At 37.7% G+C, this 27,880-nt stretch overlaps 1 protein-coding gene across 2 annotated transcripts; it reads left to right on the plus strand.

Moving 5' to 3' along the window:
* The first annotated feature begins 53 nt into the window (after positions 1 to 53).
* On the plus strand, positions 54 to 27,666 carry NOB1 (NIN1 (RPN12) binding protein 1 homolog). Of its 2 annotated transcripts, none has more exons than XM_053699469.1 (9): positions 54 to 234; positions 311 to 443; positions 10,274 to 10,407; positions 10,493 to 10,564; positions 12,094 to 12,243; positions 12,370 to 12,618; positions 13,570 to 13,667; positions 16,888 to 17,032; positions 25,601 to 27,666. In XM_053699469.1, the coding sequence occupies exons 1-9, from the start codon at positions 166 to 168 to the stop codon at positions 25,868 to 25,870; spliced, it is 1,320 nt and encodes a 439-aa protein (XP_053555444.1). In that variant the 5' UTR covers positions 54 to 165; the 3' UTR covers positions 25,871 to 27,666. The 2 variants fall into 2 exon arrangements, with proteins under 2 accessions (XP_053555444.1, XP_053555445.1); XM_053699470.1 differs by having other exon boundaries at positions 61 to 234; positions 12,373 to 12,618.
* The last annotated feature ends 214 nt before the right edge of the window (positions 27,667 to 27,880 follow it).

The following is a 27,880-nucleotide window of genomic DNA, read 5'->3' on the forward strand; positions in this document are numbered from 1 at the left end:
TCCAACTCACAAATTACTGCACTTTCACTTGTTTCTAGTGGCTATTGAGTTGCAGTAATCCAGTTATGACAGCAGAGGGCACTGTCTTCGATCCAGCATCCTCATGACAGCAGCCAGAATTTGTTTTTTTTGTTGCGATTGGTTGAAAGGCGGAGCTTAAGAAAAATGGCGACCACCAAAGTGTTACACGTTGTGGCAGATTCAGGGGCTTTTCTGAGGAACGCAGCGTTACAGGTAGGAGAATAGTGACATAACGGTGCTGAGCATTGGATCTCTTAGGCTTTCCCGTTCACTCGTTGTGTGTTTTCAGGACATCGGGACAAATATTTACACAGTGCGTGAGGTGGTGAGCGAGATTAGAGATAAGGAGACTCGCAGGCGACTAAGTATTCTGCCGTATCAGCTGAACTTCAAAGAGCCCAAACCGGAGATCATCCAGAGAGGTGAGAGTTACAGGAGAGAGGTGTATATTGCAAGTGAACGATCTTACTCAGGTATGCCACGATGGGGGAGGTGACCTGAATCAAACATTTAGACACTGCAAGGTGAAGGTGTGTCTCATATACCCGTGTAGTTGTACTGTTCGAAAACAGATTGGTAAAGATAATTAGACATGAAACCCACAAATTTTCTTTCATGATTGAGATAAATTTATACATTTTTAAACAACTTTCCAATTTACCTCTGTTATAAATTTTGCTTCACTCTCTTGGTATCTTTTATTGAATAAGCAGCAATGCACTCCTGGGAGCTATCTAAACACATGTGTAAGCCAATGAAAGTGTGCCTACAAGTTTAGCCACCAATCAGCAGCTAGCTCCAAGGTTATTAACCTATCTAAATATGCTTTTAAACAAAGGATAAGAAAATTAAGAAGCAAATAAGATAGAAGTAAATTGGAAAGTTGTTTAAAGTTGTATTCTCTAACTGTAGCATGAAAGAAATGTTTGTGTTTCATGTCTCTTTAAAGGGACAATAAAGAATGACTCAAGACATTGTGCTGCTTGGGTCAGAGAATGCAATAACGCGCGCCCCCCCCCCCCCGTAACATTACTGATTAACATATTAACCTAGTAGCCTTGCTAATCCTGCCTTCCTACATGCAACCAATGCATATGCACAATAAGTGGGAAAATCACATAAATCACATTACCCTGCTTAAAGCGTTTAGCCCCTATATTTTCATATATATATATGTGTTTGTCTAATAGGGTTATAAGTATTTTCAGTGTTTTTGTTTTTTTAAATTTGTATTACATTTTCAAAATACCATTTACACAGGTAATAAACAACATACCCAGGACATACTTGAAAACGAGAGAAATCTCAGTGTATCCTTCCTGGTAAAATATTTTATAAATAAATAAATACATGGTAATGCGCAGCAATAAGAGCAAAATCAAGGTATACACTTTTTTCGAATTAAAGGAACATACATTCAGTTAGTCTAACAAACAGTATCTACTGTTAACTCATAGATGGCATGGAAAAGTACCTTCTGGCATAATATAAATTGGTCACATAATGATCCTTCTTCTTATTGCCTGTAGCCGGAATAACGTTAATGCTGTGAGGTCCGGTCCGCCACTTGCTGCTGTCGGTTATTGAATCTATGGGTGGCCTCATAATAAATTATCCAAGGTTTCCAGAGAAGTAAGAAATTATCCTTCTGGGCCAGTAAATCTGTTGAAATACTAGATATCTGAGATATAGTATCAATCTTGCGGATGAGGAAAAAGTTGGGAATATTTCTCTTCCAATAGCCAGCTATGCAAAGCCTGGATGCAGTACATATAGCCATAGCAAGCTTGCTACTGTTCTTAGAGAGACCTGGCATGGGGTCATGCAGTAGGGCCTGGGTAGAGGTTAGATTGATCTGTCTGTCAAATACTGAGCTTAATAGTTTAGAATTTTGGGTCCAGATTTGTGCCACAAATTTACTCGGCCACCACATATGAAAATATGTACCCCTTTCTCCGCAACCTCGAAAGCAAGCCTCACTATTGGTTCCCTTGCTTGCATATAATCTAGATGGGTTCAAATACCACTGATAGGCAACTTTTCTACAAAAACAATTTTCTCTCAGGTTAGCAGTAAGAGAGAGAACATCCCTTCTTTAAGATGGTTGCCCATTTATCAAGGGTCCAGTTAACATTAACTTATTTTCCCCAGGATTGTATAAACCTCTCTTTACTACAATTAGTCAGAATATTAAAAATGGGATACAAATGAGCTATGGCACCCTTTGGTCTGCTTTTTTGGAAAGGCATAATGATTCAAATCCAGTCAGGGGGGTTGGGAGTGTAGAATTGCTTGTACCATTGATCTCAACTGTAAATAGTGAAACCAGTTATGTCTGTCAGTGAGGTCTAGTCCCGTCTACTGAGTAATTGATAAAACAGAGTTGTTGACCAAAGCATCTGGAATTCTATAGAGGCCTCTGTTGGCCCATTTATGCAATACCACCACTGGGAGGGAAGCTGCTAAAGAATCCAGAGGAGTCGCTCTGGAACTGTGTGAGATCAAAGGATTGGAAGATCTCCATTTATCCCATAAATGTATTGTATGTGCTAATGTAAAAAATGGCTGCCAATGTGTGTATCGCGTATGTTTCTCCAACCAAAGTAGCTTATATATGGGAACTATCAGGACAACATCTGACTCCATCTGAACCCATCTAACTTCATCTTTAGTATTATGCCACAAGGATGTTTAAACCATCCTGGCTGCATAGTAATGAGGCTGACTGACTGGGGTACACCCAAACCCCCACCTGTCCTTTGTTTAGTCAATACAGATTTATTTATGTGGAGTCTCTTACCTTTTCAGATAAACAAAATTATTTCCTTTTGAATTCTATGCTATAGGAACAGAAACCGGTATGGATCTAAATATGTATAGCAGTTCAGGTAGGATAGTAATTTTGGCCACTGCAATACAACCATGAAAATAAATGTTCTCTTTGGTCCATCTACCCATGAGTTGCCTTAATTGTATGAACATGGGTTTATAGTTAAGCAAATACAGAGAATGGACATGAAGGAGAGAGAGAGAGAAGAATACCAAGACTTTAGACCTTTCTTAGCCCAAGTGAATCCAAAATTTATTTCAAGTAGGTTTTTTTTTTTGTTTCTAAGGGGAGATGTAAACTTGAAACCTCACATTTGTCATCATTTTATAGCGTGAGATTTTCCAGAAAGTCTGAATGAGATATAATGGGGGGAGTGATAATAGTGGTTTTCTGATGTTGCCTCGTCTTCAAAAAAGGCAATCTTGTAAGTTTTCCTATTTTTTTATTTTTTTTTATTGAGGAATAAAATAAGGCATACATATAGAAAGTATACATGAACTGTAAAGCAGAAGAACATGTCATTAAAGGAATACATATATTACATTGTATGGAGTTTTTATACAGTACAGATTCCTTAAAGAACTTGACCTGGTACAGTGGGTCAGCTAAATACCAAATGCTCATTCGACCTCCTAATTGTCCCATAAGGCCACATTTGGACCCAATTGCAATAAAACCAAATTGTAGGAGATCTTTCCTAAACAAAAGAAACCACTTTTGGGTCTCAAATATTTTCCTCTTTTTATATTTTTAACCTTGACCTATAGAAACAAAGTGAATATTTAACTGTGACAGCAGTATTAACAATATCTCAATTGGATTTATAGACCTTTCTAAACGTTTACTAGGGTGTCTGTTCCCATCTTGTTCAAGGACTTATAAATTAAGGTGGAGTCTAAGGGTTGGCTGTTAAGGGGTGATCCCCTAAGACCTCACCTAGTACATTAAGGTTACTCAAATTCAGGGAAGCCGCTACATGGGAGACAGAAGAGTGTTAAATTTCTGTTATGTAGGATTGAATATGGGCGACACATCCACCTGCAATAACTTAATGTGATACCTGTTGTGAAAGGAGCTGTAAGCAACATGATAGGATGGTTGTAAACAGACATTGAAGATCAGACTAAGCTGGACTAAAATATAGGTAGCACAAAGTCTGTAGCAAGTGGTAGACAGTCAAATCTAGTATTGAGATACCTTCTAATTGTCCATCTTACACTATAAGACTCTATGGGGGGAAGAAAGTGCTGGTCTCAACATAATTGTGTGGCCTGGAATCATCTAAAACCTTAAGTAGAATAAATTAGGCAGGTGTATGGTGAAATATAGGTATATACCCTTATGGCTTAGGAGAACAAACATACAACACATAAAGGACCTCTTATCTGGGACCTCAGAAGAGATGGTTAGTCTATATGGCTTGTAGTGGGGTGTTTATATAATTTTATGATAATATGGTTGCTACACACTATGGAACAGAAACTGACAATATGGGTTAATTCTTCAAATATAGTATAGGGCCGTTCCCTAGTAGAGTTGTGACCCCTAGGTAAGCATTTAACAATAATTATCTTAGCATCATACAATGAGGCAGTCAACAGCAATATAAGTATATAATTAGCAGACGGTCTGACCCAAGAATGACATAAACAGTTTCATATCTGCCTGTCTGACCGTCACAGACAGATCCCTGCATTCTACCACTCATTGTCCATAACAATACAAACTTGTAAAGGACCCTTGGGAGGTAACTGATGCAAAAGTCTCATACCTAATAAAAAGGGTAGTAGTGTAGCAAGTATCACGCAGCTAACACTGCAAACAGTCTCCCAGTAAGAGTCTCCATTGCTGTTCCGTGAGCTAGAGCTATGGGACTGCTACTGAAAGGCAAAAGTTTAATGCTGAATTGGAGCCGGGCTAATGAAGGGGAAAACCCGAACTGATCCGACACCGGACCTATATTGTGAGATCTTACCGCCCTTATCTTCAGCCGGACCTCCCGGATCAAAAAGCTGGCACAAGCTGCTCTCAGGTGTGATAAAAGCCAAGCCTCTGCTATACGATTGTATACTGCACCAAGTGGGACTTTGATGTGCAGAGTGGAGATCAGCAGCCATATCTTCCATCTCTTCCTCCTTGTGTTCCGCGCGGTGAATGAGTTTCACCCGTGAACGCTTTTTCCAGGTCGGCTCCTCTAAGCCCCGGGGCTCCAAAAATACCAGAGGTGACTTCATCTTGTCATCAGTGCCCTGGGTATGATGCGTGCTCTCCGATCTGGTAAGCAGGGTACGTGTATCAATTTTAGCCAGTGTCGCCTCCTTTGCGGTCAGCTGCCTCTCAGTGATCAGGAATTTTTGTGTTCTCAGGCCTGTAAGTTTATCCAAACAAGTGTACACTTCTACGGAGGTATTCTCCTGACTCCTCAAGTGACAGGTCTGGTAGGTCTCAGTTCGAACTTGAGCTTGAGGTGAGGGAGCCAGTGAGCTTGGGGTAAAGATTTGGGTATTCGGGTCCGTATCGGGTATCCCCAGAGAGGCTTTTGGTGTTATGTGTCTGGAACCAACTCGCTTTGCTAGCTCAGACACGCTACCCCACTCAGCTGACCAAGCCTGTAGCAATTTCTTGTGGTGCTCAGTCAATAAGTTTGTCACCGCCTCAAGTAATAAGTTAGCAGTAGGCGCCATCTTTAGTAAGTGTGTATACAGCTGAAAAAGACTCTTATCCTTCTCTTAGTCTGTCAGATGAAACAATTGCTGCACGGTATAATCATATATGTAGATGAGTTTATATGTTCCGTGTCTGTGCACCGCTTACCCGGCCTGTAGTATTACCGGGGGTGGGGGGGTGTTGAGAGCCTCTCAGTGAAGAGTTTGCTGTAGGCCTCAACGCTCCGGATTAGCTTGCAAAGGTGGAGAAAAGTATAAAGTTATATCTACCCAATCAGAGTGACCTGTAGATTCCGTATATTAGGGTAATAAGGCTGGATGATCAGTTATTTCACTGGCTATCGGCAAAATATCAGTGATCCACACAGAGCTACTAATTTTGCTACCACTCAAGGTGCTGCCCAGAGACATGCCCCCCCGAGTTTCCTATTTTAATTCCCAAGACATCTGGACAATTGGGAATTTTAGCTGCAAGAGCCTCAATGCACAGAGCAAAAAGTAAGGGCGACAAAGGGCATCCTTGTCTTGTCCCATTTTTTTTTTAATTTCTTCAGATTGATATCCCGCAATTTTCGTGAAAACTTTGGGTTCTGGATATATTGCATATATCCTTAAGGAAGTTCCCCTGTATTCCAACCTCTCCTAAAATTGCAAATAAATCCATTTTACCCTATTAAATGCCTTCTGTGCATCCAATGAAAAGAGCTTAGAAGGCAAACTGTTTACAGAAGCAAAATTTGTTAGGTCTATAGTCCTGCTGACATTATCAGGGGCCTCCCTATTTTTTGCTGAAACCTACCTGGACCGGATGCACTAGTCTTGGCATGAGGGGGTTTAGTCTATTTGCGAAGTTTAATGCCCTGTTTAATTAGGGATATAAGCCTATAGTTCTGGCAATACTGTTTGTTTTTCCCTGGTTTAGGGATCACTGGGATACTAGCTAATATCAACTCTGGTTGGATCTCTGCCCTTTCAATTATGGAGTTAAAGATTCTAACCAATTATGTCTATAAAAATTTGTAGAAAATACCTGAAAAGCCATCCAGACCAGGAACTTTAGTCACTTTAATGTTTTTGATAGCTGTTAAAATGTGATAGGGGAGATGTTTTTCTAAAGTTGGTAGGTGGCAATCTGCTAAGAAAGTATTGAATTCAGACTGGAAATTAGAGCTCCCTAGATTGTGGGGTAAATTATACAATTTTTGATAAGTGAGCAAATATGTTGGCACTTTCTTGTGGGTTGTTAGTTGATCTAGTTTTCAATATTGTATTTTGTTTCCTAGACTTTCCTACCAGGAGTCCCCTAATATAAGCCTTTAGCGCTTCCCACTCATAAAGTGAGTTATAAGAGGTGTATTCATTCTCAAATAAAATGAGGTTTGTTTTTGTGAGTCGTCGGGTGCATAGATGTTTCCTATGATAACCGGTGTGCCATATATCTTACCCCTTAGGATACCTCCCCTGAGAATCAACAAGAGATATTGGAAATTCAGAGAGGAGTTTATCAAAATAGATACCTCACAGTGCTTTTTTGAGCTAGTAGCATGATATTGGACTAGAAAAGCTCGGTCCCAGTATCTAGGAGTGGTGGGTTTGGTAAAATGGCTTTTCTGAAGTAAAATCGAGTGAGCGTGAAGACCCCTGACATTATGGGTTAAGACTTTGAAGGACATAAGTAACTACATAGATGAGAAAATGGGACAAAGGGATAATTATTTCACCTATATATGGCAGACTGGACCCAATCTATCTTAAAGTAGACCCCTGAATAAGCTGAATGCATGCATAGATGAATAATAACCAAGAAGGTGAGATTATAATGTATAACTGTGCACATCAACACAACTTAGAAATAAACATAAACTTTGCAAACTTGAAACACAAAGAAAAAAAGTAAAAGACAAGATTTTGCAGTCAGTAACCATTAATATAACTGTAAGGCTTCATACGTAGGGTTAAGCTAGAACGTTCAAATGGGGGGGTGGAGAAAGGGAAAAAGTGTGAGAGAAAGTAAAGAGAGAAGAAAAAGTGGAAAAGAGGGAGGACTGGGTCACCCTAAGGGTGACTACCTTCTATAATGAAGGGTGTTACAATCTGGATTGACATCAACAACTATTAGTCAGTTATCACTAAGAAGACTAAGTGGTAAAGTAATAACATTATGTTCATACAACTCAACCTATAAAGGTGATACTGCCCTGAGATGAGTCCTGTTCATTGACATTTGAGGGGCTTTGTCTGACCCTTTTAGAATAGCCTTTTTTGTACTATGAATGTCAAGATCACTTCTGTTCTCAGTGCGCATGCTCAGTTCGGCGTGACCGCTACTGGAAAACGTACAAGTGAGGCATTTTTTATTAGATGCTACAACCGTTCTTCTTTGCTTACGCAAGCAGTGAGAGGAGTTTTGCTGCCATTTTTTTCCACAGAATGCGGCAGATTTCAAATTTTACACGGAATACTCACAGCTGTTACAAGCTCTTCAGGATGATCGGGGACAATAACATGAGGCATGTAAGTTTTTAATAGAAGCGTAGACTGTCCCTTAAAGATTTCATGCTCTATCTGAATCATGAAAGAAAAATGTTGGGTGTCACATCCCGTTTAAACATAGTGACCAGCAAGCATTTTTGAAATAATAAAATTCTGTAACAAATCTGGGAATTTGTAGAGTTATAATAAGAGTTGAGATCTCTCTTTACAGTATGTGAATTCTCTTGAATTCTTGTTTTCTGCCTCGTCATTCAGATCTGTTCTTTGACCACCAGTGTAATGTTTGAACAATTTATTTTTTGCCAAAATGCTGTTTAACGCTAGCTGAAAAACTACTGTTAGGGGGTTAAACACAGGCGGGCTCCCAGCCAATCAAGTGTTTGTGCTTTGTGTGCTTTTCCTCGTTACTGGCCATATCCTTACCCGGAGCAGAAGCTTAAAGGGATACTAAACCCAAAATCTTTATTTCATGATTCAGATAGAGCATGCGATTTTAAGTAACTTTCTAATTTACTCCTATTATCATTTTTTATTTGTTCTCTTAGTATCTTTATTTGAAAAAGCAGGAATATAAACCTTAGGAACCAGCCCATATTTGGTTCAGCACCCTGGAAAGTGCTTGCTGATTGGTGGCTACATAAATTTTAAAGTAGACTGTCCCTGTCATGTAGGAGAGAATATGGGCTTGTATGATTATTCCCCTGCACCACAAGCAAAGAGGTAGAGCCCCTGCATGTAGGCACTTCCTTACTGTATGACAAATCACTAAAACCGCAGTGAAGAACAACCCTATGTTATCCTCTTCACACAGGAAGTAGCATAGGATAACAGTGGTAAAAACAGGTTTGTGTCGGGTAGGAGCCAACGCCAGCTTCCTCTGTATCGGCACAGAGGGGCTCCATGATCATTACATTGACTCTGTTTAACCTCTTTGCTGGAATTCATTAAACAGTAAAAAAAAAAAAAAAGGGAATCTGTTTATCAATAAAATGCTCAGAGAAAATATTTTCTTTTTACACTAGAAGGACTCTCTAAATTCTTGCATCATTAAAACGACAAAGTTTGTTTTTACTTGCGTCTAAAAGAGGTCTGTTTTTAAAAGGAATAATTTTTTTTTTTCTTTATATATGTAAAATAGATGTTCCTGTACTGAGAATAAAACAAAGTTTTTATGCTTCTAAGATGTGGCACTGTTCACCAATAAAACAGAGCGTTCTACTGATCACCCATTAAGACCAAGTTGTTTACAGACATGCAGTTCCTTCACGATCAAAATAAAACGGCTTTAGGATAACCTATTTTGCAGAAATATTTAACGTGTTACATGTTTAAAATCCAGAACCAATACATTTGTAGTGGATTGAAGCTCATATTTGAAGGGCTGTGAGGAAACCCCATCAATCCCTTCATCCATAGTACGAGCATGGGAACTATTTATAAAGTAGCTTTTATTTTCTTTGATATATGTCTTGATTAATTAGGGAAGGTTATTTCCCTTTAAATTCTGTTTTGGGTTCAATCACCTGCCAAGTATGTAGTTACTGGCACTTTTTTTTTTTTTTTTTTTAAATATATTTTCTCTAAGATAAGAGCTTTACTGTCAGTAACAGAAACCTATCCAGTTTTTTTGGTGAATAAGGGACACACTGAAATATTTTTCTAATGTACAAAAGGTAATGGTATTTATTTTTTTATTTGTTTATTAACCTTTTAAAGTCGCTATGATTTTTTCCGCTCCCCTAACCACGCTGGGCTTTAGCTCCGTTAGGACGGAATAAAACGTCCTAGCCGTTTGGCTGTCCTAAAGCCAACGGCGCTTCCTGGATCTGATTGCGGTCTAGAGGGCGTGCCTAGCATCATAGGGACGCCCCCCTGACCCGAACCCATAACTGAAATCTCGCGTTCGTATGATTTCAATTTGTCAACATCGGAACGTTGTTCCGTTGTAGACAAATTGACCCTGTCACGAAAGGGTTAAGGTATTTCAATATACAAAAGTATCATAGCTTATAATATCAGAATGATAAAGATAGTAATAATACAGCAGATATTACTCACTTTTACGTGATCTTATATAAAATAGCTGTAAGAAGGGGAAAGGAAAGAGAGAAAAAGGATCAACAGAAGGGAGAAGCACAGCAGAAATAATAGAAAGATTACAAATACTTATATATTTGAACTTTAACAATTTGGGTATTAGGTTGGAACATTTGTTTAAGTCTCATAGTTATCTGTTTTTTGTTGTTGTTGTTGTTTTTTATAGTGACAGAATTCACTAAAAAGACAGGAGACTACCCAAGTCTGTCTGCCATAGACATCAAGGTTCTCGCTCTCACGTACCAGCTGGAAGCTGAACATGTTGGACATGAACATCTTAAAGAAGAACCCCAGAATATGGCAAGCAGTGGCTGGTGGTGGGTTTTCTTATGATTCAGTAACCTTTAGGGATATATTAAACAGTGTAGTTATATATCTTTTACAGGTCTCTGTCAGCACCACAGTTCAGCACCCAGAAGCGCCTGTTAATGTGGCCGGATTTCATTTCCCTTCAAAGGTACACTGTTTTTTGTCTTTTTTTAATAGGATAAGTTGTTTATTTTAATGAAGCTTTCTGCGAATTATTTCACATAAATTAGGCTGAATAATACCAAAGAAGCTATGATTGCAAAACAATGAAAATGTTGCTAACAGATGATGGACAGTTCAAAACTTTTGTGTGTTGATCTTTTACAAAACTGCAATTCTCACAAGTTCCATATTGTGTAGGGTTTGATAAATCTGTTTAAAATGTAGGAGTCCGTAAGAATATTTAGGAACCAGACATCCTTTTAGCGGTAAAGTTGCAGGAGCCAGTGGCTTCCAGGCTCCTGGGTTTGTCAAGCACTGCTTTAAACTTTCATAATTCAGGAGCATGCAATTTACTGTTATTAGATTTACCCTTTTCTCTCAGTATTCTTTGAAATTAAAGTGTCAAGCCTAGTCAAAAATAAACTTTCATGATTCAGATAGGGCATGCAACTTTAAACAACTTTTACAATTTACTTTTATCATCAAATTTGCTTTGTTCTCTTGGTATTTTTTCTCTCTCAAACTACACTGTTGGAAACTACCTCTTATCTCAGTGCATTTTAATAGTTTTTCACAGTTAGACATTGCTAGTTCACGTGTGCTATATAGATAACATTGTGCTCACCCCCTGTGTTATTTAAAGGTACAGTCTACACCAGAATTGTTATTGTTTAGAAAGATAGATAATCCCTTTATTACCTATTCCCCAGTTTTGCATAACCAACATATTTATATGAATATACTTTTTACCTCTGTGATTACCTTGTATCTAAGCCTCTGCAGACTGCCCCCTTATCTCAGTGCTTTTGACAGACATGCAGTTTAGCCAACCAGTGCAGACTCCTAAATAACTCCACGGGGTGAGCACAATGTTATCTATGTGACACACATGAACTAGAACTGTCTAACTGTGAAAACTTTCAAAATGCTCTGAGTTAGGAGGCGGGTTTTCAACGGTTTAGACATCAGTTTGAGACTACCTAGGTTTAGCTTTTCAAAAATACCACCAAGGGAACAAAGTAAATTTGATGATAAAAGTAAATTGGAAAGTGGTTTACAATTGCATACCCTATCTGAATCATAAGTTTAATTTTAGACTGTCCCTTTAAGAGTCAGCACTAATTGGCTTAAATGCAAGTCTGTCAAAAGCACAAGTGATAAGGGGTCAGTCTGCAGATGCTTAGATACAAGGTAATCACAGAGGTAAAAAGTATATTAATATAACTTTTTTGGTTGTGCAAAGCTGGGGAATGGGTAATAAATCGATTTATCTTTTTAAACAATAAACATTTTCAAGTAGACTGTCCCTTTCAGAATGAAAAGGGTAAATTTAATGCTACAGGTACATATGTTTTCAATACATGCATCATCTAAATCATGAAAGATAAAGTTGGACTTATATGTATGTCCCTTTTAAACATTTATCTGAGATTTGTATGGCATGGAATAATTTCTTCAAGAATATATTTTTTTTATTTTTGTTAAAGAAACTAAAAATATACTCCCCCCCCCCAGGCCAAAGATAAAAAGGAAAGTGTTGTGAAGACACAGGCTGAAGAGGAAAGCTGCATAAAGCACCCTAACTCAGAGAATTCAGAGTTTAACTCTTTCTTTTTCTGGAGGAGCCCTCTGCCTAGCATTGAAGAGGACTTACAGACGCTGATGGTATATTAAGTATATGTTTTTTTCTTCTTTTTATATATATCTTAATTTGGAAAGCTTGACATACTTATTATGGGGTTTGGATGGGACATCCAATGTCATCTTATTGTTTTATCCCGTGTTTCTAAGCAGAATGCACAGGCGGTGTCTGTGACAAGCAGCCAAGATCAGGAAGCATCTTCTCTCCAAATATCTGAGGATCGGAATGAGGCTTTGGAACATTCATCTGACGATGACCATTCCAATGAGGAAGATGTGGATGATGGAGATGGCTGGATTACACCCAGTAACATTAAACAAATTCATCAAGATATGGGCATCAGGGAGGCTCCAGTCAACGTGGTGGTTGGTTGCTTGACAACCGATTTTGCAATGCAGGTAACCAAACCTAAATGTGTAATGCACATTGTACTGTAAAGTGCATACTTTTTTGTTTGCTTTTATACTCTCATCATTGGGCAAACTTTATTTTATGTAAAGCAGCTAAAATGACATTTGATAAAACAAATGTTCGCTGTAACCAGACCTAAAAATATTCACTACTCGATTATTAATAAATTTCAGCAAAGACGTAAGAAATTGGGCTTTCCTTTAGTATTGAGAGGGCTAATAACTTTTTTTTTTTTTTTTTTTTTTCTTTCTTGATAAGTGTTTTTAATCTCCTGAATGGTTATTTTTATAGTGATATTTCTCTATCCGTGGCTATAAGTATATCATTTACTATTCTTTTTAAAGCTCCAACAGATTCTGCAATTCTATACAAGATGGTACAATAAATAAAGACAAGACAGGGAAAGCAGACTGGGATAAAATGATTATAGTGCCCCACTTACTAGAGAGCTTACAATTTGAGTGGATATTAAATGGACACTCAAGTCAAAATTGAACTTTCATGAATCGGATAGAGCATACAATTTTAAACAACTTTCCAATTTACATCCATTAATAAAATGTGCACAGTCTTTTTATATTTACACTTTTTGAGTTACCAACTCCTACAAGATGTGCAAGAAGTCACAGAATAAGCTATATGCATTTGTGATTGGCTGATGGCTGTCACATGATACAGGAGTGGAAATAGTCATAACTTTGAAATTTGTCAGAAAACAAAATCTACTACTTATTTGAAGTTCAGACTAAGTGCTCTTGCGTTGTCTTTGTATCATGCATTTGTTGATTATGCAAATCTACTGTCTTTACTTGTCCTCTAAAAAAACTCTAGTGAAAGTATTTGCTGTTTACATATTTACTTTTATAAATGTAATCTTTGTCTATGAGTTAGTCATGTTATTACTTACCTCTGATAGGGTATATGTTTTCTCTCTACAGAATGTTTTAATTCAAATGGGGCTTCATGTGTTGTCAGTGGATGGGATGTTGATTCGACAGACCAGAAACTACATCCTTCGCTGCCATGGTTGCTTCAAGTCAGTATCTGTGTGGATTTTTTTCTTCTTCTTTATTTTGGGGATATAGATAACTGTCTTATCATACTCGTATTATAGTATTTAGTGTTTAGCTTACGTCTATTGCATTTCTTTGAGGTACAGGACATAGCCAGTGTTATAGTTTAGTGTTCTCCACAGGAAATTTTGGCAGCCAGGTGGCATTATAAAATAGCTGGGTGGGAGCAGTGAAATACTTTCTAATAGGATCACATTTTCTGCTATCCAAAGCACAAGTTAGTTGCATAATTTAACAGACATGTATTTAATACAATTTGAGCAGTAAACTTTGAATAATTTTAATGTTTGCTAAATTTAGCTTATTTTTTGGCAATAAATTTAGCCAAGTGGGCAGTAAAATCAGCTGGGTGGCACACCCATTAAAAAAGTCCAGGGGGAACGGTGTAATTTACTTGTAACAAAATTATTAGCAGCATATAGAAAAAAAGGACATAAACACAATGTATGTAGAGGAAACAGTGTCACAATCCATAAGATCAATGTATATAGCAAGTTCAATTAATCTATGCATGTAGTACCAATTACAATCAGGTAGTGTGTGCATAAAACCCGATCATGGCTGATACCGTCAAACAGCAGTGTGGTTGCAAACAAACCTGTTAATCTTATAGCCCAATATGAGTGGGTATATTTGTGGCTCACCCTCTGACAAGTGTATTCCCACTCCAACCAGACCATTGCACAGATGTTCCATACCACCGTGGTTCCTATATGAACATGCAAATTTCTTATATAGGCTTCCAGGTCACATGATCTTAGGCGCAGTCCGTGGAGTCCTTTTCTTATTAGTGGCTGCTCCACTAGAACTAAACCTCCACAACATCAATCACGTTAACCACTGCACCGTCTAATGGAGTTACTATCCCCCATAACACAGTTCCAACTGCCTGGCCATGTGTGGGCAATATCTATTAATAAATCCAATACATTGAGGTGGCAATTTGCTGAGATCTCCAGCTCGTCTCAACAACATCAATCAATAAAATAAAAAGGAGCTTATAAGACTCGTGCAGAAATAAACAACTTAAATGTTATTCATACATACATTATAAAACACTTGGGTAGTGTTAGAGACATGAAACCCACTTTTTTTTTTTCTTTCATGATTCAGCCTACAATTTTAAATCTGTTCTCTTGGCATCCTTTTGTTGAAAAGCATACCTAGGTAGGCTCAGGAGCTGGGAGCCAGCTACTAGTTGGTGGATGCACATACATGCTTCTTGTGATTGGCTTACCAATGTGCTCAGCTAGCTCCTAGCAGTGCATTGCTGCTTTGACAGAGGATATCAAGAGAATGAAGAAAAATTGGTAATAGAAGTAAATTGGAAAGTTGTTCACAAATGTATGCTCTATCTGAATCATGAAACAAAAATGTTGGGTTTCATTTTCCTTTGACTTTAAACGCCTAAACTCAAACGTGTATGCTGGGTGCTGTGACTAGTTTTTATACTGAATAAATAAAAAGTGAAGTTTTATATTTCTACTAAAGTTTCTTTTTAATTAAAATTATTTTTGCCCTCTATGGGACATCCTTAAAGGGACACTAAACCCACAATGTTTTCTTTCATGATTCAGATAGAGCATGCAATTTTAAGCAACTTTCTCATTTGCTCCTATTAACAAATTTTATTTGTTGTCTTTATTGGAAATAGCAGTAATGTAAGGTTAGGAGCCGGCCCATTTTTGCTTCAGCACCTGGTTAGCGCTTGCTGATTGGTGGCTAAATGTAGCAGCAAACCAATCAGCAAGCGCTACCCAGGTGCTGAACCAAAAGTGGGATGGCTCTTAAGCTTACAGTCTAGCTTTTTAAAATCAAGATAGCATGTGAACGAGCAAAAATTGATAATAGGAGTGATTTAGAAAGTTGCTTCAAATTGCATACTGTACATGAATCATGAAAGACAAAGTTTGGGTTTAGTATCCCTTTAGCTATACTCCACACGCAAATAAAACCTTGTGGCTGATCAAACATTTGTTGCAATTTAAACCAGAAGATACTGGTAATTTTAGCAAAGAAATTATTTAATGTTGTAAAGTAAACTTCTGTTTAGCATATATGTTGCGCTCAGTTAAGTAATCTCTACCTTTTTATATATAACTTTATCCCAGTTTTATTATGGCGAAGCAATAGAACCCATATATAGAACAAATATAGTCTTTGTCTGAATGTATAAATCAGGTTTATATAAATAGGCATATCATTTGGATTTGAAGAAGACTATTTTCCCTATCTTATAATTTTTGTCTGATGCTTGTGGTAGCTAAAGATGAAGGGGATGGCATATACATTTTTTTATATATAAATTGCTCCTTATCTATCAGCCTGCGGCCAAGGCTGTGGAGGGGAAGTAAAGATCTACATTATGTACAAAGAAATATCTCTTGTGTTGATATAGATGACCATTCCTACTCGTTTACCCCAACAATAAAATCCATATCCTCCTGCCCACTATTATTTCCTTTCTTTTACCTATCACTAGATGTCAGCATGATCATGCTAGTACAAGCATATATGTTAAAATTAGTAAGAGAGTAACAAATAGCTCCCTTGCATCTTATAACTGAAAATCCTAGGAATCACTCACCTAATTGGGCTCCTATACTTTACTCACTAACGCAGGGATTGCTCATCTTAAATCTGAGAACCATTTTAGAAAAGGGCTATGAATATTTTAAAGAACTAAATTCGTTTTGCAACTTACACAATGTATTTCTGATATGTAGTTAGAACTACTCACAGTGAATGTAACTGCCAATTTTTACTGCTCTCTGGAATTAGTGCTGAAAATGACTCCTAAAGTCTCTGGACTGGCAACTCACACACTTAGTTTTCTTAGGGAAATCCCCTTTAATGAAAACTTTAAAAAATATCTATAAATTATTGGCTGAATATTTAATTTGTTTTAAATATTTTGGTAGCAACAAAAAAGCTTGGATATTATGCAAATGGAATGATCTATTGTATGATGACAATATAACATTATATTTCCCAACACAAATTAACAAGTAGGTAGTTATCACTATATGTCATTTGGTTCATAATGTTATATATTTATACTCTAGTTTGACAGTGAGTCTTAGCATTGATGTTAAGAAGTATTTTGATGATGTGATCAGACTTTACATATTTTGGGTTACCGGCATTTGGCCATATTCTATTGAGGTTTTCTTACTCCATCAGGACAACATCAGATATGAGTCAAGTCTTCTGTCCTAATTGTGGGAATCACACGTTAAAAAAGGTGGCTGTTTCTGTTAATGAAGATGGCAGCCTTCATATACACTTTTCCAAAAATCCCAAAGTTCTTAGCCACCGTGGAATGCGGGTAAGTATAATTAATCTTTATAAAATTGCCTGTCTCTTTCTCTGTGTTTGTGCTTAATGTTATTATTTCTTATGAGTTGTTACCGATTTTTCTAAACTGTTGATTGTCCCTCATCCTTGTTACTTATTAGGACTTTTTGAGCCATGATAGTGGATCTCAAAAGGGTAAATGTTGTTGGGCTTCTTGCACCACTGTACAGAACTTTTTTATAGGTGATGGCAAAAACCCCCAAAAAACTTCAATACTACAAGGCCAAGGTAGACAATCATATCTCCGAAACACAAAATTAAATGGAAGAGCTGCTCTCATGGGTGGTTAAAATGGGGGGATATTTCAACATCTTTAACCCCCCCTTAAGGACCAACAACTTACAGGGTACGTCCTACAAAAAAATGTCCTTAACGACCAAGGACATACTCTGTACGTCGTTGGTTCCTTCAAGCGGTGGAAGCGATCCTGATCGCTTCCAGACGCTTTCCTGTTGTTGCAGTGATGCCTTGATAATGAGGCATCCTGCAATAACAGTTTTTAGCCATCCGATGCAGAGAGAGCCACTCTGTGGCGCTCTCTGCATCGGACATCGATGGCCGTGATCGTTGGTGGGTGGGAGCCGAGGCGGGTGGGCAGCCATCGATGTTAGGAAAGAGAGAGGGTTGGGATCATGGGCGTGGTCACCGGGGGCTCGCACGGACACGGCGGGCGCGGTTATGAACATTACACTATGAGACCTTTTTCCAACAAAGTGGGAGAGAGGATGGAGGGAATTTTGATCTAAGGGATCTGGGAGGGGAAGCTACACTACAGAAAAATATGGAAAAAAAATAAAAAAAATATATTTTATTGTAAACTGGGTACTGGCAGACAGCTGCCAGGACCCAAGATGGTGCACAATAAGATAGAGGGGGAGGGTTAAAGAGCTGTTTGGGGGGATCAGGGAGGTTGGGGGCTAAGGGGGGATCCTACACAGCAGAATGTTTGTTTTTTTTTTGTTTTGTTTTTAAAAAAATATTTTAGTACTGGCAGACTTTCTGCCAGTACTTAAAGGGACACTGTACCCAAATTTTTTTTTCATGATTCAGATTGAGCATGAAATTTTAAGCAACTTTCTAATTTACTCCTATTATCAAATTTTCTTCATTCTCTTGGTATCTTTATTTAAAATGCAAGAATGTAAGTTTAGATGCCGGCCCATTTTTGGTGAACAACCTGGGTTGTCCTTGCTGATTGGTGGATAAATTCATCCACCAATAAAAAATTGCTGTCCAGAGTACTGAACCCAAAAAAAGCATAGATGCCTTTTTCAAATAAAGATAGCAAGAGAACAAAGAAAAATTGATAATAGGAGTAAATTAGAAAGTTGCTTAAAATTGCATGCTCTATCTGAATTACAAAACAAAATTTTTTGGGTTCAGTGTCCCTTTAAGATGGCGGGGACAATTGTGGGGTGGGGGAGGGAAGAGCTGTTTGGGAGGGATCAGGGGGTGGGATGTCTCAGGGGGTGGGAGGGAGGCTGATCTCTACACTAAAACTGAAATTAACCCTGCAAGCTCCCTACAAGCTACCTAATTAATCCCTTCACTGCTGGGCATAATACACGTGTGGTGCGCAGCGGCATTTAGCGGCCTTCTAGTTACCAAAAAGCAACGCCAAAGCCATATGTCTATTTCTGAACAAAGGGGATCCCAGAGAAGCATTTACAACCATTTGTGCCACAATTGCACAAGCTGTTTGTAAATAATTTCAGTGAGAAACCTAAAATTTGTGAAAAAGTGAACGATTTTTTTTGTTTTATCGCATTTGGCGGTGAAATGGTGGCATGAAATATACCAAAATGGGCCTAGATCAATACTTTGGAACGTCTTCTAAAAATATATATATATATACATGTCAAGGGATATTCAGGGATTTCTGAAAGATATCAGTGTTCCAATGTAACTATCGCTAATTTAAAATAAAAGTAGTTTGGAAATATCAAAGTGCTACTTGTATTTATTGCCTGATAACTTGCAAAGAACATGTAAACATTGGGTATTTCTAAACTCAGGACAAAATTTAGAAACTATTTAGCATGGGTGTTTTTTTGGTGGTTGTAGATGTGTAACAGATTTTGGGGGTCAAAGTTAGAAAAAGTGTTTTTGTTTTTTTTTCACATTTTATAAAAAAATTTTTATAGTAAATTATAAGATATGATGAAAATAATGGTATCTTTAGAAAGTCCATTTAATGGCGAGAAAAACGGTATATAATATGTGTGGGTACAGTAAATGAGTAAGAGGAAAATTACAGCTAAACACAAACAACCCAGAAATGTAAAAATTGCTTTGGTCCCAAACGGACAGAAAATGGAAAAGTGCTGTGGTCCTTAAGGGGTTAAAATTGTTCAAAAGTTGCTAAGGATTCATCTTGTTGTGCTGTGGTTACATTAGTTATTCTTTTATTGAATTAGGTGTGTCAACCCCATGTTTTAATTATATGATTATGATTCCCATAAATTTCTCATTTGTATACACCAAAACATTTGAAGTGATTTCAACACTAATTAAAGGGAAACTGAACCCAATTTTTTTTTTCTTTAATGATTCAGATAGCGCTTGCAATTTTAAGCAACTTTCTAATTTACTCCTATTATCAAAATTTTCTTCGTTCTCAATCTCTTGGTATATTTACTTGAAATTAGCCACCAATCAGCAAGCGCTATCCAGGGTCTGAACTAAAAACAAGTTCTTAGAAATTGATAATAGGATTAAATTAGAGCGTTGCTTAAAAACAAAATTTATGCTTACCTGATAAATTTTCTTTCCTGGCATGGAGAGTCCACGAATCCATTCTAATTACTAGTGGGAATTCAACTCCTGGCCACCAGGAGGAGGCAAAAAACACCCCAGCAAAGCTATAAGTATCCTTCCCATAATCCCCAGTCATTCACCTGAGGGAATATGGAAAGAGAGGAGGAACACCCGGGGTATAAAGATGCCTGAAGTTTAGAAAATAGGGTGTCTTGACTTAGACAAGGGCGGGTTGTGGACTCTCTATGCAAGGCAAGAAAATAATTTATTAAGCATAAATTTTGTTTTCTTTCCAATGGCATGGAAAGTCCACAAATCCATTCTAATTACTAGTGGGAACCTATACCCAAGCTAGAGGACACAGAATGGAAAGGGAGGGAGAAACAAGACAGGTGCTAAATTGAGTGCACCATTGCTTAAAGAATTTCTCTCCCAAAAGAAACCTCAGCTGATGTAAAAAAAAAATCAAATTTCAAGATTCTTGAAAAGATATGCAAATAAGACCAAAAGGCCCTATGGATCTATGCCATGGAAACTTTGTTCCCAAAAGTCCAGGAAAAAGTAGAGTAGCTGTCAACCTGTTAGGAGGCTGACGTCCAGCTTCCCTGTAGGTCAACGAAAAAGGAAGAATAGATGCAGTGGCCATTTGACCATTGCACCTACCTGAGCAACCAAGGAAGAAGATTGTCTAAATTCCTTGGTAACCTGGAAATAGAACTCTAATGCACTAACCTCCTCCAGGTTGAGAAACAAACATTCCTTCTGAGAAAGATTAGAGCATTAAGAATGAACTACAATCTCCTGATTAATAATGCAAATCTTCTGAAACTCAACGAGCAGAAGAAATAGTCAACAAAAACAAAACTTTTGAAGACAACAGAGAATTGCCAACAGATGCAGAGGCTCAAACTCAGTCTGCTACAGCACACTAAAGACTAGATTAAAGCTCCAAGGAAGAACAACAGGTCTGAACACAGTCCTGAATCTGATCAGAGCCTGAACAAAAGACGGAACGTCCAAAAAAAGGCTAACGTCTTGTAAAACAAAAACTGAAAGGAAGGAAAGAACTGTTCCTTCAGAGAATTGGTTCACAAAACATTCTCCAAAGCTTCTTGGAGAAAAAAACAAATACAGGGAACTCGCCTTGTCAAGAGAGCCTCGAAACTCACATCAGAACAGATAGAGAACCAGACCCTATGATACATCTGGCAAGTCACTGACTAACAAGGCTGGAAAAGAGACACAAAGAACCCCGTCTAAAAATAAATAACTATTTTAGACAGGACTTAGCATTCACTCTTCACGCCGCCAAGTTCAGAGGACTAGATAATAAAGAGTAAACGACCCTAAAACAGAGGGTCCCTCCTCAGCGTCAACCTCCCCAGAAGGGAGGACAACATTGGCATCATATCTACAAACCAAAACCTGCAAGGCCAAGCTGGAGTAAGTAGGATGACAGAAGCCTACACAAGAGAGAAGCTGTCTATGACCCTGGGAAGAGTCCAGGGAAAAAAAGGAAAATGTGGGACTCTGCCCACTGAAGGATGTGAGAAACCTCCTTCATAGCTAGGGAACACCTGGATCTACCCAGATGATCAGATTTTTTGATATTTTTTTTTTCTCCAGATATTAAGTTTACAAATCTGATAAATCAGGCTGAAGACAGATAAGGTCACGTATACGAGCATAGAAGATTGCTCTCAAATCCGGAACAACTATGTAGGGAGGACGGATTCCTACCGTCGTCACAAACTCCTAAAATGGTCTAACCCAGACAGAGCCACTAGGAGAGAAATTCTCTTGTGTGGTTATCTAGGACCATCCACTGGGATAGGCTGGAACAAACCTAGATGAGGAAGTCTCAGATGGGAGCGAGCAACAGGATCCACCATGTCACAGAGTAGCGTACCGAGGACTGAAAGGAATATAGGCAGACAGAACAGATACAACTGTCTCAATTCTGAAGGAAAATCCTCAAGTAAACCAATCTTATGATTGACCTAAAAAAACTCTTTGAAGTGGACAGTGCAAGCTCTTCTTCCATCTCCCTGTTTCAAAAATCCATTCAATAGTGGTCCACAGATAGGGAACAAATTGGATATTAAACTGAACTTATCCAAAAGGCAGAGATATGCAGGACCAGGAAAATTCTTGTACAGTTGTATCTTTCCATGATGACGAAGAATGGACAACAGAGTCAGAGCAAAATCTTGACAAATAAAGATGGGTCCTGACCCAAGATATCTACTGGCAGCAAAGCCATAGCAATTTCCTGAGATGTCGATATGCGTAGCTAAAATAACTCCTAGCCCCTTTGGAAAGATCCTGGGACCTGTAGTCAGGCCAAAAGGGGGGCCTAAAAATGTAACCACATTGTCTAGAAATATAAACTGCAGAATAGCCAATGTTCCTTGTGCAATAGAGGTTTACAATGCCTTTCCTAAACCTTATCAGATATTAGGAAATTCCAGTCTAAGCAAAAGTAATACAGGATATACAACCTTAAAGCTTAGACACAGATGGAAAGGCTACTCACCAAAAATTCTACTCCTCGCCTGAAATAATCTACCTTGAAAACCTTCAATACCATGAGAATGCTAAAAACTGCCAGGAAGGCAGCCTTGGAAGGGGGGGACTGTCATGCCCCCATCGAGCCTTGACTTAGTCTCTCATGTTGTATCCCAGTGACTTTACACTGAGCCTGTATATAATATACATAAAAAGAAAAATAATCATATACGAATACCAAGGTTCACTAGGCTTACTAGATAACATTACCAAATAGAAAGGATGCTGACAGAGCTGAGAATCTCTTCACTATGAAAGAGAATATTTGCATTCCTATACTTACAGAATATCCTATATATATAATATATATCTCCTATAGAGGAAACCTTAAAGGATATACATGCAGCATAAAAATAATTGTATGATACAATTAATATCTCTCAGAGGAATCAAAATCTCAGCCAAATATCCCTTAAGTAAGGCACAAAGGAAATACATCAGTAAGTGGAACATTAAAACACACTGGAAATGAAAATAAAAGAAAGCATAAACTTGAATATGCTAAAAATGTCATGAATATGAACCTGAGACGTAATCATGAATATCTCCATAGTAAGAATAACACTGATAGTGATACTATATCCACCTTGAGAAAATTAGGGATGTACAAAACCATTAAAGGGACCTTTTTACTCAAACATTTTCTCCCCTTTAATTTGTTCCAATGATCCACTTTGCCTGCTGGAGTGTATTAAATTGTTTACAAGTATTTCCATTACCCTTATATTGGCATTTGAAATAGTTGATTTAGCCTGTGGTATCCCCACCCATCCTGAAAGTTTTTGGCCTCAAGGCCAAGCTGTGTTTACACATCCAGTAGAATAAATTACACTCCCGGTGGGTTATAGAAGAGATAAGGTAATAAAATGTTAATTTTCCATTGTTCTCTACAAGTATTAGTGATTTGCTTTATGGACAGATATAAGATAAAGAAGCAGGTATATGTACACAATGTGATAAAGTAATGAGATACAAGCTCAACCCATTTTATTAGGTTGTGGCTTCAAAACACAAGATCAGCTCATTCATATACACAAATAAGCATTAAAAAAAGCAAATCTCATACATTTTATACTCTGCAGCTGGTAAAAAAAATCATTGGAAACACATTAAAGGGATATTATATACATTTTTTCTTTGCATAAATGTTTTGTGTAGATGATCTATTCATATAGCCCATAAAGTTTTTTTTTTTGTTTTTTGGGTTTTTTTTTGTTTTTTGGGGGTTTTTTTGTTTGTTTTTTTTTAAATGTATAGTTTTGCTTATTTTTAAATAACATTGCTCTGATTTTCGGACTCCTAACCAAGCCCCAAAGTTTTATGAGAATACCGTCGGCTACCTACTCCAGCTTGTGTAAAGGGTCTTTTCATATGCAAAAGAAGGGGGAGGGGGTGTCTTATTTCCCACTTGCAATGGGCTTTCCCGCTACCTTTTCAAACAGAGATAAACTGAGAGCTTCTAAGTAAGTTTTTAAACAGTTTTATTTTATACTGGATTATTATATCAGTATCTGTGCATCTTATTCTTTATAGTAGTGTCTATTACATGCAGTTATATGAAAATGAGTGTATACTGTCCCTTTAAGGGAAAAGCAATTTTATAGTATACTGTCCCTTTAAACACTCTCCATAGAGTAGAGAAGGAAACCTCTACACCTTCATTGAAAAGAGAGATTTGAAAGAATAAAAGCCTTGAGAGAGGCTTGAATACTCTACAAATAGTATAAGTAATTATCTAATTAGATAAAGAATCATTAAACACATCCTAAAAAACACATCCTAATCAGATGTAGAACCTGAATTAAATGAGATTACCATTAATAGCCACTAGATGGGAGTAGACACCAGGGAATCCCTGCTAAACTCAGTTTTAAGTAGTAAAGCACAAATTCTTTGTTTTGAAAAAAGCAAAAAGAAAACATTTGTACACACAAACATTATCTGAGGAACTGCATAAAGCAGTATTTCCCCCTTTAACAGCAAAAGTTTCCTCACAATACAGCCTTTGTCTCAAAGGATTGATAAGGACAGAGGGACGAAGATACTCATCCTGAGAGATATCTGAACGTATACTCTGTTCCAAATACCTCCAGAGAAAACGCCTTTAGCAGACTTTCCGAACCGCTTCATGCCACAGCTCTGTACAGTCCCCATGGACCTGCCCCCAATAGCAGTACACAATAGGACAAGAAATCGCTACCTGAAGGCTTCAGTACCTTAGGAGTGCTTAGAAGCGGAGTTCGCACCAACAAAAAATCCTGAGGCAGGAAATTTAACTGCCACCGCACCGGATCTTACACACTCCTTGCTGCCCTTAAATAAAAACAAGGTGGAGATAGACTAATACAGGCAGATTCCTCTATCACTGACCCTTAAACCGTCCAAACTCATACACCACCTTATAGAGAGAAAGTATACTCTCGATGCTACTGAATGGAGTGAAACGGGTCATGCAACAAACTCCGCAATTCTGTCTCTCCAAAGAGAGAAAAAAAGGAACCAATATTATAAAATAAAAGAATTTAACCCCCTTGTTAATATTAAAACTGGGAGATGAACCCGCATTGGTAAGGACTGAGCCACCATCACTAGTGGGAAATATCAAACAGAATATTACTGCATGGTAGATACATGACATTTCAGCCCGCTTTACATCCCCAGCCTCCAAAAATTATTCAATATGAATTAATGCTCCTTCTGTAGGAGAATATTGAGACATAGCAGTCCTACACTAAATACTGTATTGTTAAGTTTGAACCTGATCCTTTCTAGTATGCAGTGAGCTAACATATTATCGGCAGCGTATCCCTCGCTCAAGCGTGCAAACTTGCAGGGAAACTACCCATTAAGGATTAAATCGTAATTTTCTTCAGAGCACTATTTTCGCACACCTCCATGATGTACAAAAGCAAAGAATGACTGGGGATTATGGGAAGTGGGAGGGATACTTATAGCTTTGCTGCAGTATTCTTTGCCTTCTCCTGGTGGCCAGGAGTTGAATTCCCACTAGTAATTAGAATGGATTTGTGGACTCTCCGTGCCACTGGATGAAATTGCATGCTCTATCTGAATCATAAAAGAAGAAATTGGGTTCAGTCTCCCTTTAAGTGAGCACTTTGTGTTTTTAGTCATTTGATCTATGTGCTATTAACTATTTCTTTTTCCATATACCCTAAAAGGCAAGCCCCTGACTTAATTTTTATTTATTTTACAGTACTCCTTGCCAGCACCCCAAGGAGGTAAACATGCCAGTAATCCACACCTAGTTGGTGACCAGCATTTTCCACAGCAGCGCCTTTCAAAAAAGGCCAGAGGCAAGACTGATGTATTTAACCCAGACTATATTGCTGGAGTTTCACCCTTTGCAGAAAATGATATTTACAGCCGTGCTGCCAACTTGCAAATCCGCGATGGGGCGCTTGGAGCTGGGCGCAGGCGAGTGAACCCAAATGCACCCCGGAAAAAGGGTGTAAAGAAGAGATGAGAGGTCTTCAAATATCAATGTCTAGTTCTGCAGGCTCCTCTCAATCAAATAGTTGGGAAAGAACTTATTTATAAGGAAAAAACACATTTGTGGTATTTTGGCAGACCACATTTGTCATGGAGAAAGCAGCAATAGTGTTATAGGGGCATACATGAAGCACTCAAATAAAAGGATATCAAGATCTGTCTTTTTTTTTAAATACAACTTATTCATTGAGCCTTCAAAGTTTTATTTTCTATTATCATTTAGGCTGTAAACACTTAACAATTAATTCACAGGCCTGTAGGTCCTCCAAGGTGCTTATCAGTATGTTTAACACAGTTCAAAAAAATAGGAAGACGCTCACTGGGTCTTATCTTCTTAACCTTTTAACCTAATGAACATATTGAAGAGCACCCAGAAGGGCCTACAGGCCTGTGGATTATAAAAGTTAATCATCGTGAGTGCTATACCACACCACAGTTGAATGGGGGAAAATAATTATATATATATATATATATATATATATATATATATATATATATATACCCCTCATAAACAAAAAAGCTTAAAATAATTAATAAAGGGTTTTCAGCTGTGGGTATATACATAGCTTTATTTGCCCTGAACATGTATACGTGACACTGAATAAGAAAGCCGATAAATGTTTGATGTACATTATGAATGTGAATTTTTATTTACTTCTAGATATATTGAAGGAACATCGATTTCCATTTAAAAGGTTTGAGTACTAAAAACCGTTGTAATGCACTTCTATTTTAGTTTTTTTATTTTTACTGGTATTTATCTTTGAAAATTGTGCTGTTTCTACAACCCAAGAGAGGCAGCTGCCTCTGCACCATTCTATATTTTAATTGCTTGAGCAGTGCAGGAGATCATGTACATCTGTCCCTATTTAGACACAGCAAAGGAGATAAGATAAAGATACAAGAATCTTTAGGGGTTATGGTCATCAACTGCAAAGCTATGCAGTTTTCATTTACAAGACAATGCTATTAAAAGATGTTGTATGCAGGTCTTTTGGAAATTATTTTCATATTCCTTTTAATAACAAATGCAAACAATAATATAGTCCAAAACAAAGCCCTTGTCAGAAGGGTATACATTTTTTTTTTTATTTATACATAAATATACCACACAAGTGAGAGGATTATTAGCGAAAATAAGTCAATTCAAGTTTCGTAGCCACAAGACTTTTGTCTAACTCCATGTTCCTTCAACGTAGGCTTCTTTTATGTATGTTGCAGCACTATTGTATGCAATATCTGGAACTGTTCAGTACAGATCCATGCGTGTTGCAGTGATGGACACGTGTAAAAGGAAGAGAGAGACGGCTGTGCGTAGTGAACGAGAGAGTTAAGCAGCAGAGACAGTTGACAGCGAGAGAGAGCAATGGAACATCAGAGAGCAGTTGAAAATTAGAGAGGTGAAAAGCAGATAGATTACTCTGAGTTTATGGTTAATAAATAATGTACTTTATTGTAAAGTGATATCTGTTGTGAGTATTATATTTATATTACCAAATATCTTGCGGTTTGTGAGAGGTAGAAGAAAAACGCCTTTCAAAATTTAAAATAAAGAGGGCCATAAATAGATGGAGTTTTCTGCCTAACTAACTTAAAAAATCACCAGGTAAGACTGGTAGGAATTACAGTTGATTATGCTTGGTATATATTGTTATCTTTGTTTTCAGCTCTGTTGCATGTGAAGTTGTTAATAACAGTGATAATAGCAGCAGCTATTGTTTTTATGCATTATTTTATTTGAAATAAACAGTTTGAATGCTACAACCAAAACCTGATCTAATAATGCATCCTTTTTATTTCCCATATGTTGTGTGTCTTTGATGAAGTCATTCCCCCCCCCCCCCTTTTAGATCTGATCACCCTACTCTACCTCTTAATTTAGTAATTTCCAGTCCTTTTTTTTTTTTTGGTGTGTGTCCAATTTCTGGAAAATAAGTTCAAATAAGCAAGTGGCTAAAGGTAATGAAATGACATACTGTAGGTT

The sequence above is a fragment of the Bombina bombina genome, chromosome 1 (genome assembly GCF_027579735.1).
Source record: "Bombina bombina isolate aBomBom1 chromosome 1, aBomBom1.pri, whole genome shotgun sequence".
Lineage (NCBI taxonomy): Eukaryota > Metazoa > Chordata > Amphibia > Anura > Bombinatoridae > Bombina > Bombina bombina.

Bases quoted from the DNA above. Each gene is read 5' to 3' on its own strand.
- NOB1 (XM_053699469.1), top strand. From the start codon at position 166: ATGGCGACCACCAAAGTGTTACACGTTGTGGCAGATTCAGGGGCTTTT. The intron at 235-310 runs GTAGGAGAATAG...GTGTGTTTTCAG, and splicing joins TGAGGAACGCAGCGTTACAG to GACATCGGGACAAATATTTA. The intron at 13,668-16,887 runs GTCAGTATCTGT...TTACTCCATCAG, and splicing joins CGCTGCCATGGTTGCTTCAA to GACAACATCAGATATGAGTC.